A 16,303-nucleotide genomic window follows, 5' to 3' on the forward strand; every position below is an offset into this window, starting at 1 on the left:
TGGTTGGATTGAACCTCCATGCAGACAACATGGCTTATATATACTGACACTTTAAGCATTACTTCAGTTACTTTTTAAAAATTACTTATAATGCTCTAGGCATTTTGGTATATTGAAAATTAAGACGAATGTCCAGTAACTTTTCTGTAAGGAAGATATTGCATCTTTTAAATCCATCTTTAATAGAGAAAAGCAGTAGGGCTTCACAGAGCCCTCCTGGAGGAGGCATCTTCTGGATTAAAATGGTAGCACTGCTTTCTTCTATCACCGCCCATTTGCCAAGTTGCTGTGGCTGAAGTTGTAGAATGGACACCTTTCTCTGTGTTGCTTAACTGAACAAGCCCCTGGGTGGTGCGGGGCGGTGGAACGACAGGGCAGTGCCCTGTAAGATGGGTGAACGCTTAATTTAGCTAGTGATTAGCATTTACCCTGATGTCCTGTTTCATGAATTGGCAACTGAAATCTCTCAAGGCACTAATATTAATGCTATAGATTTCCTGTCAGAGCTAATCTAGAATTGGAACACAGTCCAGGCATTAGTGTGTTTAAATCCCTCCCTCTCATCCAGGTCTCAGCCTTCTCTCAGAAAAAGAGAAATGCTACAGACACAGTTATGAAACATTGTTAAATTTGTACACTTTAAAGTACCTGCTGCTTCTACATATCTTCAATGAGCTTAATCTTCAATATATTTTCAGTTCACTTTATGCATTTGATAGTGTAGTAAGGTATAGATGCAGAAGAATTATGTGTCTTAAGCACCTGAACAGGAACCTAACTCAGTCCAAGTTATTTAAACTACCTAAACCCTAGTTGGTGAGACTTGTGGTGTTCATTTAAACAGTAGCATATGGCATTAAAAGCAAAACAAATTTTAAAGCACTGCTTCATGTTTCACCCCAGTCCATGCCTTTTACTGTGAAAGCTGTATACACTCTCCAGGAGGGCTGAATCTCAGTCCTACAGTAACTTACTCTGTGCTTAGTTTTTACGTAGTAAATTTGCTGTTCTTATAGCTGCTTCCAAAAAGGAAACACAGAACAATGGATAAAGATGATTTATGGTTGGGTAATGCCTCCCCTCCAAAAATACTAGGCACAAAGATTTTGAAAAAGGTCAGTTTAGCACTTTCAAATTAAAAGTATGTGGAGAATCACAGTCCTTGAGTATCAGTTTGCTATGTGAAAGGGCCATCTACTTTAGGACTCTTGGCATACAAAATAATCAGTCTTAAGTTTCACAGCTTATAGTAATAACTACAGGGAAGTTAAGGGATTTGAGGGGTTCTTGTGCTTTCCTATTGTTTGAACGCAAGGACTGCAGACTAAAGCAACTCCGCAGTTCAGCCTAAATGAGCTCTCCAAGGATGGAGACACCACATTCTCTCCCGGCAATCTCTTCCAGTCAGTGCTTGGTCACCCTCACAGTAAAAAAGTGTTTCCTGATGTTCAGAGGGAAGCTCCTGTGTTTCACTTTGTGCCCATTGCTTCTTGCCCTGTCATTAGGCACCACTGAAAAGAGCCTGGCTGCATCTTTCTTGTGCCTTTCATTCAGATACTTGTACACAAACAGTGGAGATGTCCCTGAGCCTTCTCTTCACCAGGCTAAACAGTTCCAGCTCTCTCAGCTTATCTTCATATGAGAGATGCTCCAGACCCTGCAACATCTTAGTGGGCCTCTGCTAGATTCACTAGAGGAGCTCTGTTTGTTGTAATCAAGCAAGAATAGCCTGTTGCAGGTACAGTGCAATCTCTGTCCCCTCCTTAAGCCTCTTGACTTCTTTTAGAACTATTTTCATTGTTTTTTTCCAGATACAGCTGGAGCCAACTGCACTAAAAATACATTAGAAGATTACTTTGAAATAATTTCTCCACTATGTTAATTGTTGTGGCAGTTGCTCTAAATACAGTTAAGAGTAAGAATTAGTACTATATCCTTGTTTATCTCTGAGTAAGAGGATATTATCACTGTAAATAGATTCATATGGTATTGACGATTGGGCAGTCACTGACTTCAATGAATGCATTAGTGTAATCACTGGTTGTTAACTGCCATAAAAATTGCTGACAAGGATCTTGAAAATGTGGTAGATTGTCTTCTTGAGAACACAGAACAGAAGGAAGTACATCACAGCAGTATTCTGCTGAGTTACAGAAGACTGCCAGTATCTGACAGTATTTGTATTCATCCTGTCTCATGCAGATTATTCAAAGAAAGAAGAATTAAAACATGAGAAGTCAAGACTTGTATGACTCTGCTCCTACAGGGACAGTGAGAAGAATTTAAAGTCAAAGCTTTGTTCTGCATCTCGGTACTGAGGATAACATGACAAAAACCACCAAACTTCTTGAAAATAAATTTAATTTTATCCATTAGAAATAGTATCCCCAATAGGTCCACCTTTCAGCAAAGGCTTAAACAAAAAAGTTCACATTTTTGAAATTAATAAACAGTAAATAATAATTTCAGTATTAGATTCAGATTCTGGTCAACTGAATAAGAAAGCAAGTCAATATCAGGTAATCAATCAGGAAAGCATAAAAATTTTTTTTTATACTGTCAGTTAATTTTTGGACCACTGATATGAGCATAGAACTTAACTTCAAACTAAATGAACCAAATATATGAAACCAGCACATGATCTTCAACAGTTCCACAGATTCCCGCAGTATTTTAATGACTTTTGCACTGTATTCTAAGGTAAGTCAAGCCAACCACCATACAAAACAAATAATAAATGCTGTTTAATTGGGCAAGTGTGTCCAGTTTCCTGATACACAGAAGAATTCAGCATTGTAAACAAGCCTTCTAATACAATCCACGCAAAAACTGTTCACTTTATGGTTCATGCTTTCAAATTTATTATTACCATAGTTTTATTGCGCTCCCCAGAGGCAGGCTTGTACCTGGACGTTTTTGCTTAACGTTTTTGATTAGGATGCCATTTTACGGATCATGTAGTTCAGAATGCCGCCATTGTGGAAGTAAGTGAGCTCCACATCAGTGTCAAATCTCATGATGACATGAAAGGTTTTCCCAGTATCCAGCTGTTGGGGTCAGAGAAAGTCATTCAAGCAGCAGAACCTTCCAAATGTTACATGACATCATAGTAAAATAAGGACTATTACGATAGTTTTGCCATCTTAAAGAAATTGTGATAGAAAGCTAAAGTGAATAGGCACTGAGCATCAGTATTTCTTTCCAAACTAGACTACAGCCAGCTGCTGAAGAGGAAAGTGGTTTAAAACAAACCATAATAAACACAGATGGGAGTCTCCTCACATTGCCTTTGCTGCCTCATTTAGATTTATTGTTGATAGACGCCTAGAGGCATGAAAGCTGACCATCCTTTCAAGTGGTTATACTAATTCTTGATGTTCTGTGTAGTCATTCTGTGGCTTAGGTACAAAGCAATACTAATTTCATTAGCTTTCTTTGAGGCTTAGTGTTTGGGAATCAGAAAAGCACATAGGCAAGTTCAGGAAGTGAAGAAAATCGTTGTGTTTTACTGAAGACTCCCCTAGTCAGGTACTTCCAGATGAATGCACAATGTTCAACTGTGACCAATAAGGTGACCAGCTCTTTGGGATCTATACTTTCTCCATTTCATGGCAGTTAATGAGGCACATATAAACTATTGTTAGAAACTAATCCAGGGAGACCACCTGCATTAAATGAAAATGAAACAAGTAGACTGTTTTGCTAACCAAGTTAAAAAAAGCAGACTTCGATGCTATTAGGTTAAGTAAGTCAGTTTTACAGATGTTCCAATCAAGAATAAATCAAATTTTTATTGTAGATGCTAATATTTTTCAAAAAAGGGCATAGGTTAGGAGGCAAAGCTAGACAAAAAGCAGTCTTTCAAATACAGGGACTGAATATTACCTAGATTTTATACTGGGTATGCTTAGACTTCACTTTGAATACTGCAGTGTACAATATTCTGTCAGCTGAATTGTCAATGAATTATTTTAATTTTAAATTCGTTTAAATAAAGTAGTTTAATTAATTTAATACTTACAGTTCACTTTCTATTGTGCTTCAAACATTTAACTGAGACAGAAAAATTTACAGGGACTTCAAAAGACTGGTCCAAAATACAGGAGTACTTTGTGCTAAATAAAACAGTTTGGGCAAGCTGCTTTTATACCCCATCATAGCAAATCCCTATTACAGTGACTGTTTTCATACCCTTCACCATCTCTGTTCTTCTCCCTTCCTCAAGTGAGAGAAGCTTACTGCCATATGAAAGCACATTGTTTAAAGAGACAGTTAATTTTCAGTGAAATTACAGTGATTCAGAAAATTCAGCCCTTAGATGTCTCATACCTTAATCTGGACGTTCATCTGCGGTTGTAGTTTTTCAGGAATGATAATCGTGTAACGCTCCCGTCCAGTGAGTCCTAAAGTCCCCGCATCCTCTCCAGGCAAATACTGCAGAGGAATCACTCCCATCCCTACTAGGTTGCTTCGATGAATTCTCTCATAGCTTTCAGCAAGCACAGCCTTGACACCCTGGGAAATATGCAACAGGTAGAGTTCATATCTTCATGGTTCAGGATAGTCTTTCTGTGCTCATAGAAAGGAAACTGGTATGTTTGTGGTTCCCTCCATTTCATTTACCAGCTACTGCTAGAGTCAGAAGGTCTGTCTGACAGCAGACTGTCCAGGATGACTTGATTATACATGAACTTTCAAACATCTTTAAAGTAAGTCTGATTGTCAAAAAATTACATACACTTTTTCAGGAACCCTGCATATTTCTTTAACATGTCTTACATAGAGCACCACTAGTCATTTCTGTAACTTTTGCTAATTCAGTCTTGCCTTCCTACACTACAAGCTCCAGGATGCAGTTTAATTAATTTCTAAATTTTTACATGTTTATAATACAGTTAAGATAAAAAAAAAACCACTGGAAAAAAACCACCCAAAACTTAGATGAACGTAATCTTAAACACCAACTCTCCTAAAACTTTGTTTAATAATACACACACTATCGCTTTCACAAATTCCACACGAAGAAAGCTTGAATCAGAGTTTGGGCTGGTAAACAGTGTAGGACAGGACAAACAAAGAACAAAATAGATATTTCACTGCACGTGGATTTCTATTATGCTCCTATAACAATACTGCTAAGCAACTCTGCAATCTGCATGGTGAAGCCATGCTAAATTTCATTTTCACCGATATTACTTTTCTCTTACACTTTCTATCTTCCCTGCTAAGTCAGCTGAAGGAGGCAGCTGGAAGCAGACCCAAGGTTATGGGAAGCAGAAGTAAAGAAACTGGCCGTTCTGGTGTAGCCTTATGGACTTCTAGCTGAAGATCAGTCAAGGCTTTCAGTCTGAACAGGATCTATTAATATTTAAATAGCTTTTGCAATTCTACTGTGGCTCTTGGAGGCAGCTGAGATTTCAAAACAGCTCTTGCTACCAAAAGTGAGAATGAGCTACCCGGGATGTTGGTCATAAGCTAGTCTTCCTGACAAAGGAACGCACTTTTAAGTACTGTCCTCCTAGTTTACTGTAGTCACTCACCAAGAGGAATGGTCCTTTAGCTGCCCAGTCTCTGGAACTTCCTGCACCATACTCCTTCCCAGCCAGCACAATCAGAGGATGGCCAGCCTGCTTGTATCTTTCTGCAGCATCAAACACATCCAGCTGGAATGAAAATGCCGAACACTTTATACACTTTTTGGGGGTGGAAGCACAGTTCCAGGGAAGCAAGGAAAAAAGTGTCCCCACATAAATAGCTGAAGCCCACACTTCCCGCCAAGCAGCACTTTAAGGATATTAACCATACAGTGCTTTGTGGCTTCTAGCCTGATCTTACCCCCAACAGAAACCTGCACCTTCTACTACCACTTCTACAGTGATTATACTCTCCACTGATACGCCTGATAGCACCCACATTAAGTAGGTATGTGTGACCTGCTTCCCTAGGTCAAAACAGCTCCTGTCCCCTCATTAGCTTTACTTAAAAGGCACTTAAGTAAATGACCTAAGCTTTAAGAAGGAAAACCAGTACTAATCCACTCTACTGTCAACGAGCCTCAGTTCAGACCAGCATGTGTACTTACAGTTTCCCCAGAAGGGAAATGGATAGTCTGAGGTCCTTGTTTATCAATAAATTTGTTCACCAAGCGAATGTTTGCAAATGTTCCTCTGGCCATGACAGCATCATTCCCTCTGCGGGAGCCATAAGAATTGAACTCTCGAGGAGTCAAGCTATTAACAGAAAAGAAAACAAAAAAAGGAAACTGTGCTGTTTTTAGACTGAAGCATTCTGTGCTTTAAAAAAAGAAAGTAATGAACTGAGGCAGGTATGTACATAGTTCCCATCATGGCAGTAGCATCCAGTTAGCTGAAACTTCTACTTTTAAGATTTTTTGAAGGAAAAAAAAAATAATTAAAAAAATAGAAGTCTGTCTACAGCTGGGTCACAGAAAGCAGCTTCCATAGTATTCTCATCCCTTGCCCTACAAAACAGTATCTGATAGTCATGCAAGGATATAGTTCATGTTAGGTCAGAAGACACAATACAATTCTTTTCTTAATAGCTGGCTACTGAGAATCCTCCTTGTTATTTATATTACCATAGCATCTAGAACAAAGGTAGAGACACCACTGTGCTAAACATCTAAAAGGCAGAGAGAGCCTCTGCTGCAAGTTAGAACTACAGAAGAAAAAGTTCATTTGCAAACAGAGACATGGGAATGAGGGGACACTCCAGCCTAACCAGTAAACAAAAAATGTGCTGCACTGTGACAGAAAAATGGACTGTCTGCACTGGGCTACATCCAAACAGTAGCTATCACATACATCATCTGTTTTGCAATGTGTGTGGGACTATTTAGATTTCAAAGTGACTGACAGCAGAGGGCCAAAGAGTCCAGAGCAGTCAGTTTTCAGTAGATCACACTGTTTTAATCAATTTCCTCTCCAGAATTATTAGGTCTAGTGAAAATATTTATTTTTTTAATGTCAGTGCTATTCCCCAAAACACCACTGAAGTTGTAAGAAGTGCTAAACCAGAGAATAAAAGTATTATGTTATCGGTGAAGACTGAATAGGGCAACTCAGCAAGTCCTAGCCTTGCCTTAAGTTGAACCCAGAGTACCAAACTGACAGTCTGGCCGTAGAAAAAGAACAACATTTTACAGCAGTTTGGATCCAACCACAACAGCTTTTCCAGTTTTTGCAGCTGCGCTGAAACCTAAACTTCTGCATGTTCTGTAGCTCCTGATAGCCTAGACCTAGGAAATAGCTGCACATGCTAGAAGTGAGCATAAAACCAATTTTTGGCATTAAGGACCATGATCATTTTGCTTCGATAGGGACACAAATCCTGCTTCCCTTACTTACGAATAGACCCACTGCAAAAACTAGCCTGAAAGTTTTCTTCTTCCCCTCTCTCCATACAAAGGTCTTCAGCTCTCCAGTGTAACAGACATGCACACTCTATGCAAGTTCTTACACTTGGTGAGAGCTGCTAAAACAGAAGAGAAAGAAATGCCTTTTTTTCTTCTTTTATATATTCTCCAGGCATCTGTGAAGGTATACAAGCATATTTGAACAGACCGCAGATCTGCCTGTAACATGGTATAGTAATTGTGGCTTGTTTCCTCTTCCCCATTTATAACAAGAACAAGAAGTAGTGCTTACCCTCTGCTGGTCAAATAACGAGCTGCAGGACTATTTCTTGCTATATTTCCAGCTGGAGATATGTGGTCAGTTGTCACAGAATCCCCAAAACTCAACAGGACATAAGCATCTTCTATTGTTTTCGGGGTCTGAAGAGCCAAAGTCTAAACCATCATAAATACAAACAAAATCATTGAAACATGACACAGAATTCCTTCACCTTTCTCAAAAGTGCAAACCGCAAAATAAAGTCTCTCTGTTTATACAAGTTAGAAGAAAGAAAAAAAACCAACTCTATTAAAAGTGTTTGTGTTCTTGAACAAAATATGATGTCCTGACTGTCTGTCAGCAAGTTCATGCATGAAGAAAATAGATGAGGCAAAAAAAATAGCTGAGGCTTCCTGTGGTACACGCATGAACGCAGATGAAAATCCAGGATTCCTAGACATCTGCATGCATTAAAATCTGAATTTTCTTTTAAATAGTACTGAAATAGCAATCTGAATACTGAACTACTCGGGTGCAAAATGCAGGCAGGCAGAATTGTGGGTTTCATTTCCTGTTCTTTTCCCTCACTTGCTTTGTGAATATTTTAAACTATTTCAGCTCAAAAGGACAAGGAGACTTTTCAAAAGCCCTGAAGTGACAGGGAATACTTATAATTTTCGGATTCACTCATGCCTTTGTATTAAAGTGAATACAACAGTGTAATTCTAACATTTGAGAACAAGGCCTCAATAGACGATGATGGATGCTCCCAGGACCCTTGGAGTGGCTTTGCTTCACCTTTAACATTAGTCAAGGTCACTACACACTTCGGCTTGATTCAAAGAGAAAGCTTAATCCAAAGTACGTACCAGACCGTCAAAGAAAGGTGGAGACTTGATGTAAGTGGACTTGGGATTCCAAGTATATAGTTTATCTGAAGGAGCATCTAAGGCATTCCAAGACTCATTTACTGTCTGAAAAACACACAAAAACATCCCACTGATTTCTAAGTTTTCAGAAGCAACGGAATTACTTCAGAATCCAGGTAAAATTACAAAGTTGACTTCAGCAAAAGCCTTGTGTATTTCTTCAAGCACTTTGGGAAATTCTTATGACAATATACATTACGTTTGTTTTTTTTTTAATGATTCTATATATTAAAAGAGTTACGAAAACCCTCACTTCATTACAAAAGAAGAGCTGCTCATCCAGTTTTCTGACAATAACCTGTATTATGTACACAGATAACACTTTCTAATGCTCAAGTATATTATCAGTAGTAATCTTAAGAAGCTTTCCTAACATGTAAACCTTAAGAATATTTTGTTTCAACACCTGAGAAAGACTTGCAGGAAGACATTACCAAGTATAGGTTTTTTCTGATGTGAATGCTATTAAGTAATGGAAATGAATTTTATGTCAGCTGAAAAAAAACAAACACCTGTGAAGGTGGAATATCTCACTTTCTAATATCAGCCTGGGATGACTGTTTAAAACACACAACCTATATGTTACATTAAAAAAATCATTAAGGAGCAATTTTCAGGACACAACTGTGTGTAAGAACCAATTAATTAACCAGAAGCCATCTAAAAAAAAAATCTCATTTGAACACTTGTCAGAACAGGAACAACAGCAATAGAAGGAAAAGGTTGGTTTAATTATCAAGACCAGCTTATTTAACATCTTCAGATTAGCACAGTACATCTATCAAACTACTGCCCAGGGGATTAATTCACCTCTATTTTTTGGTAGACCTCCTTGAACATCCCAGGAATAACAAACTGACGCTCAACAGCCTGAATCTCATTTCTTGTTGGCCAGATATCTTTCAGGAAAATCATCTTCCCTGAAGCATTTATTCCTGCAGAAGATGGTATTGTTATGTTTGTTGCATAAATTTTCCGTTAAGAAAGAAAGAAAAAGTTTATCATGGTGTCCTTTGCTATGTGTTCCTTCTAACCTTGTCAGCACTCATGAAACACACTTTATTTCACCTACAAGGGTCTGACAGAAGAGGGCCTCATAAACTTGATAATGCCTGTACATATGCCTTCTTTTCTGATTTCCAATGTCCTTCCAGAATATTTATAGAATAATTTAGGTTGGAAACTAATTTGAGGATTGTCTAGCTGAACTACCTGCTCAAAGAAAGTCTGCTAGGTCAGGTTGCTCATGACAGACTGCCACTCAGATATAACGAAAGAGATGCCCCTGTGGAATTAGAGTACTGGTCAGGCTTGGCTTCTCCCTTTCTCCATCATATATACTCCTTGTTGCTCTGTTTCTTAACAATTTCACACTTTGTATCCCAGAGGTACTCGGTCATTTGAAGCATCTCTCTAGAACCAATGTTTCTGAAGAGCTTAATTCCAACCAGGTTAGTTTATAAGATGTGAGAAGAAGTATCCTCACATGGTCTTACCCAAAGGCTCTTTCTCAAAGTCAATCCGGATAGTCCCTGCAATTGCATAGGCTATTACCAGTGGCGGGGAGGCTAGGTAGTTAGCACGGGTGTTGGGGTGGACTCGCCCTTCGAAATTCCTGTTGCCAGACAACACACCCACTGCTACAAGGTCTCCCTGTAAAAGAGAGTTTGAGACAAAGGTAGTTGAGGTGCTTGCAGACTCCACACACTCAGGAGGCCTGCAGAGCTGCACAGTGCTGCAACATCAATGACTGGACAGTCACAGAACTGTCTCCTTCCAAACAATCCCAAAGCACTTCCCACAGAAAAAAGAATTTACTTCGCACACAGCTAAGAAGAGTTAGTGCACAGTATAACACAACTCAGAACAGCCCACAATAGAGAACAGCTTACCTAAGTAAGCTGCACAGGAAAAACTGCATACCTGCGTAATGGCCTCAACAACAGCCTCTGGTAGGGGTCCACTATTGCCAATACATGTCATACAGCCATAGCCCACCACATCAAACCTAGACAGAGCACAAAAATCATCAGTGAACAAAAGCTAGTTTGGAGCAAGACATTTAACCCCTTAGCAGTTGCCTAGGGTTACTTTCAGAAGATGTACTATTTTAACAAAGCAACTGCTGCAAGAAACAGCATTTTTGAGAACGCTCAATTTTTATCATTGCAGTGACTGTCTGTGCCCACAGAATGAAGATCTGGGAAATGTTATCTAGCAACAATGAACAACAATATAGTGTCATTTATGCTATTTTAAAACCATTAGTCTTGAAAAATAGCCCATTTTCCTGCTTAAGAACTTCAGTCTTCAAGAAGCTACAGCAGGCACCAGGCCTTCTCCCTTGTTGGTACAAAGTCAGCCAGCACAACAGCAATGCATTAACTCATGCAGGATCATGCCACAGGGTACCTGCCATATCTTTTAAGCTGTAGAGAGAAGTAGTTATTCTATTGCATCGCTTGTTATCAATGCTTTTAGTTAAGCAGCCATAGGACAACAGTAAGGAAAGCACTCTTACCCTAGTTGGGAAAGGTAACTCATAACTCCACTCTCCCTCAGATAGTAAGTGACAACCCCGCTTCCTGGGGACAGGCTAGTTTTAATGTATGGCTTCACTGTCAAACCAGCTTCAACAGCTTTCTTAGCAAGCAATCCTGAAAAATGCAAAGGATAGTTGCAGTTTTTCCTGGAAGTGGGACAGTTCGGTGGACCAACAGGTTAACAGAAGTACCATTAAATAACTGGAAAACAGAAAAGGCTCCATTTCCAGCAATGAGATGGTACAGTGAGCCACCAGCACTAATCCCAGAATAATCAGCTAGAACTCAAGTGCTCTTTTGAACTGTAGATCCAGTCTGCAATTTCTGCTCCACTGGGAAATTGCTGGAAGTTGGCATTCAACAAGATGCACTCACACTGAGGCAGCACGTAGACATTCAAAACTCAAAACAGTATTTGCAAGACAAGTGTCTCACAAAAAATGCAATGAAGAACTGTTAACTTCCCACTTATGGTGGTCTAGTGACCCAGTGCTGAAATAACTACCAATATATGACTTGCTGCCCTCAGAAGCACATGGCTATGAAAGCACCAACTCTGGCTCTTGTCACAAACAAGCTATTTCACAATCTACAGCTTGTTGCAGGAGTGCTGTTTTACCACTCCTGGATTACTAATATGCACAGAGATGTTTTAGTGGAGCATATGTGTTTCCAGAAACATATTTATCCTGAATTTCTTCCTTTTAAACGAATTGTCCGTACATAGGTGAATGTTCAGAAAACAAGACCCCTCCAGCCTTTTCCCAGGATGGATATAAAAGCAGCAGCAGCTATGTAAACTATGCAAAACTTCAGATTCCCATGCCTTATTCTCCCTCTCACGCATCCACTTAGATAAGAAAACATACGTCAGCTCTGCTTTGATCCAACATGATCTCCAACAGGAGGATGTCATCAAACTGTTCTGTCTTTGCCAGTTGTTTGGCAGCTCTGTTAGACATGACCTGGACACTTCCACTTTTAAGTGTTGTATGAAAAGGTCTACACCGATAGATTTGGAGGCCTAAAGGTAGATACGTGAATTTAAAAAAGCAGTCCTATCCCTGAAATTGCTGAGGCTCCTTAGCTGCCAGAGGAAACTGTGGAAACTGGAGCTCTTGCATATTTTTGAAAATGTGACCCTGAACAAATGGTCATCCTAGGACCTGAGAGCCTGACAGCCTGTTTGAAAGTGTTGGCTTCTGTTTTCCTGCCAATACAAGTTCCGAAAAGAATGCAAAGTCAAACTCTAAAAACTGGCAAGGAAATGTCAGAACTTAAGTTGTTTTGAGCAACCTTAATCCAACACCTTTGTAAAGTCAGATTAGGCTGTCAAGGCTACTATAGCATACACTCACTATCCCCACAGACACATAGGTCCTGCACATCATTTAGTGCACAGGATATACAGTGGAAGTTTGAAAGAACTATTCATATTTTGGATTTCTTTTAGCTTGGTTACTTAGTGTGGAAGCACTGTATGTTTTATTTACTTTCATTTCAGACCCTACTCTGAAAGCCAAATTATCATGTTTCTTGTGGGTATCTCAGAGGTTCTCAACACTGTAGTGTACAGTCACCAGAGACTGACAGAATTACTCTTTCCCTCCTTGTCGAGGTCAAAGCATAAGTGCCACTGTATGGAAAGGCAGCAAAGGTGAGAGTACCCACTAAAACTGAGTGCATACGCCGAGAACCTTAGGACTACGTTCTTCAGGCTGCTGTGCATTAAGTAGTAGTGAACGCATTCAACGTACCAACTTTACTTCTATCTGCAGAGCATTCTACACTTTAAACCCATAGAGCTATTAAGCCAAGCAGGCTGAAAGATCAGCATCCCCGCTGCCACAGAGAGGGTTAAAAATGCATGCCATTAGGGAGCCAAACACTTGAAGGAACTATATCCTAAGCAGGCGGCACAACAGAGGGATACACCCACCTAGAAATAAGGGAATAGGACAGAGCAAAGATAGTCTGCCTGGAGGAAACCTACTTCTTGATCCCCAGAAGAAGGAAATACAGCTGTATTTCTGTGATCATGATCAGGATGGACCTGAGGAAAGAAGTATGCTGATTTGGCTGTCCTGTCAAGGGCAAGTGAATTGGGAGACTTTGTTTAATTCTGTTGCTCTCAAAGGAGTAAGAAATAGAGCAGGTCTCTCCTCCGCTTCCTGGTTTATGATGGACTTTGTCCCCGGTGCTAGGAATTAAAAGACCTTCTGTGCCTGGGAAGGGGGTGAGCTGCCGGTACTGTAGAGTACCCAAAGAAAGATGCTAGCTCAAGAACAGGTGACAAGACTACATCAACAAACTAAACACAAAGTGATTGTTGTCAGAGGCTGTCCACAAGCCAAGATCTTCCCAGCACCACACAGGAACAAAGGAGACAAATTAGATGACTTCAGCCAGTAAGCAATCCTCTCTGGTTAAGGGCCCCTTCATTGCCCATTGCACAACCCTTCCAACCATTGTAGAAAACAAGCCTGCATCCTACAAACAGTCTGACAGACTAGGAAGTCCTAATGCAGTGATGATCTTACAGCAACAGATAAAGTTCATCTTTGCGGAGAAGAGAAAAATGTGAGTGTGTAGCCAAGCACCTCAGAAAGAGGGCTGAAATGGGCTAGTACAGACTGAACCCATTGAGCTGACTCTCTTCATTCATATTTTGTTGCCAGAAGCACACACTGGGAATAAGAAATTTTCTGCCCAGACTAGCCAGGTTAAAAATGAACAACCTCCTGACCTGAAATTTAACACAACCAACTCGGACTCACTGTTCTGTAGTATTTGAATGGTGATAAGCAAGAAAAGTGGGGGATACAAAGCCCATCTCTGACCACAGATGTAAATGACAAGGCTCTGAAAGATGGCAATCCCGGAGAACACAATTTTCCTCCTCTACTCACTCCCACACATGCCCTCAGACTCTTGCTGTAACAACTCAATACACCTCTAGCTAAGTATGTGTTTTGTACTCTGCTGCCAGAATAGAGCACCTTCAGACTTAAACCCACAGACCATTCTTCACTGTCCCTCTTCTTGTAGCTCTGATTTTCGATACCCTCTTCGCAGCTCTATATAACAGCTTCTGTGCATTTGCACTAGTGTCAGAGGTGCTGGTTAACTCAGTTCCAGCTTGCCCTGTAGAGAAGACAGTGCAGGAAAAATACATTTTCTTCAACTCATGTTTCTAGCTACCCTTTTCAGAATTCCTTCTGCTACTCTTAGGGACTAAGCTCAGTTTTAGCACTCCAAATGACAAAACCAGCCTGTGCATGTAGAATTACATCAGTGTTGTATTTGTCTTAGGACACACAGCCAGAGCCATAGAGAAACTACTGCACATTAAGCAAATAAACTTACCTGCTCCCAACATAACTGAGGGGTTACTGGTGTTTGTACAGCTTGTAATGGCAGCAATTACTACTGAACCATGCGCAAGCTCGAAGTCATAGCCTTCAAAATTAAATTTGACTACGCTGTTGTGTCGATCTGGGGCAATTTGGAATCCCTTGAATCCTTGCTGTAAGAGGAGAAAGTAAGAATCAAAAGGATGTGGATAATATAAGTATTTTGAATGGAAATTAGTATAGGCTGGGAATTTCACAAATCCAGTCACATCCTTGCTTGCACTTTTAGGTCTGGTGGTGAAGCCTTGCATCTCTGGTCACTCAAAGTGGTGGACAAAAATTATTTTTCTGGGGTCTACCTTATTCTCTGTTTACTGGTAAAAGAGGCAGCCTTTGCAGCAAAGTGTATTTGTGTTTTCTTCTTGCATGAATGTATCCTTCTTCAGACTGCTCAAATGCTTCTTGCTCCCATATGCTCCAGATTCCTGACCACATATAGTCTTGTTACACAATCTAGTCCTGAGATTTTAGCCGTAACACAAGATTTTTAAGCCATGAATATTAAACAGCTCGAACTTCTAAGAGCTGACTTGAGAGGCAGAAGCCTGACAGTTGAAAAAAACCAAAGAGTAAGAAGGCACTGTTCACACCATGAAAAATTACACTTAGAGATCTGAAAGCATAAGGTCATTTAATGGAGTTTGAAACATGTAACAAAACAAGAATTATTGGGAATTGCTGTAATTTAAGCTTCTTGATTTACATCACTAGAGTTCTGTACTGCCTTTGACAAGGGCAGTTACTGTATCAGGTAAGGATTCAAACTGATTTTGGAAACTTAAGTGTCTGGGCATATTAATTCAAATTAAAATCTTGCTCTTCTTTCAATGACCATTTCTGACTGGATAATGTAGAGAGAAGTCTTTTTTTTCTGTCTTTACCACCAGCATCAAAGAGTTATGGAGACATATGCAGTTCTTATCTGCTGAATAGATTCAATACTGAATGCAAAACTACATTGTGGAGCTCAGGGCATAACCTGCTTGGAAAGCTGAAGAGCTGTGTAGCTAGCATAGAGCTCAGTGCAGTTGTTACTTGGTCCACTCCACTAACAACACCCACCACAGCTAGTTCGGAAATCCCTAGTGTATGTCGAAACCATGTTAGGCCTAAGACTGATCTAAAATCAGAAAGAACTACTACTTCAACAGGATGTGAACACCTTCATGTGAGAGAAGCATTACCCCAATTTTAAACTACCCGTTGTTGATGTCACCTTCTAAACTGCATTCAAACACCCTCATTTACTTTTCAACAGGCAAACAAAGAACACACAAGTTAACCCCAGAATGTAGTTTCTGCACACCAGACAACTTCTAGAAGTATGCGTTATTTTGTATGCCCAAATGTTCCTTGTCCCTACCTTGGCTCCCAGACAAGTCTCAAAGTCCTTCTTCATATCTGACACAGCGACTTTGTCCTGAGGTCTTTTTGGTCCACTGCAGCAAGGCACAACGGTATGGAGATCCAACTCAACAACCTATACAGTAAGAGGAACAGTGAGTGGTTCAGCACTGCATAACAAGTTGAAGCCAGTTAAGCCACAGGTATGCTCACCTCTGCTGTTGAACCTGGCTAAGCCTGCACATCTTTATGTTTGTTTGCAGAAATTGTCAAAGATATATGAGAAGGGAAAGACCAGAAGAAAAGGAACAGTTCTACTTTTAGACTCTGCCAGCCCCCAGGTATGGCTCTAAAAAGTACCCCAGTTATTGAAAACCCAATGTGTGAATAAAGCATCTAAACAATATAGACGATTTCGAGAATTATGTCCTTTCACATGG

General features: G+C 40.0%; 1 protein-coding gene across 1 annotated transcript in view; it reads right to left on the minus strand.

Moving 5' to 3' along the window:
- Positions 1–2,344: 2,344 nt before the first annotated feature.
- The window catches only part of ACO1 (aconitase 1), a 38,561-nt gene continuing 24,602 nt past the window's right edge, over positions 2,345–16,303 (minus strand). The window contains exons 10-21 of the mRNA XM_068422283.1: positions 15,883–15,999; positions 14,473–14,632; positions 11,085–11,220; positions 10,487–10,571; positions 10,060–10,216; positions 9,374–9,498; positions 8,504–8,608; positions 7,668–7,810; positions 6,083–6,230; positions 5,541–5,663; positions 4,330–4,515; positions 2,345–3,047 (exon numbers count right to left, since the gene is read on the minus strand). Of these exons, the coding sequence (XP_068278384.1) occupies positions 2,934–3,047; positions 4,330–4,515; positions 5,541–5,663; positions 6,083–6,230; positions 7,668–7,810; positions 8,504–8,608; positions 9,374–9,498; positions 10,060–10,216; positions 10,487–10,571; positions 11,085–11,220; positions 14,473–14,632; positions 15,883–15,999 (1,599 nt within the window). The 3' untranslated portion in view covers positions 2,345–2,933. The remainder of the gene's footprint in view (positions 3,048–4,329; positions 4,516–5,540; positions 5,664–6,082; positions 6,231–7,667; positions 7,811–8,503; positions 8,609–9,373; positions 9,499–10,059; positions 10,217–10,486; positions 10,572–11,084; positions 11,221–14,472; positions 14,633–15,882; positions 16,000–16,303) is intronic.

The sequence above is a fragment of the Nyctibius grandis genome, chromosome Z, assembly GCF_013368605.1.
Source record: "Nyctibius grandis isolate bNycGra1 chromosome Z, bNycGra1.pri, whole genome shotgun sequence".
Taxonomy (NCBI): domain Eukaryota; kingdom Metazoa; phylum Chordata; class Aves; order Nyctibiiformes; family Nyctibiidae; genus Nyctibius; species Nyctibius grandis.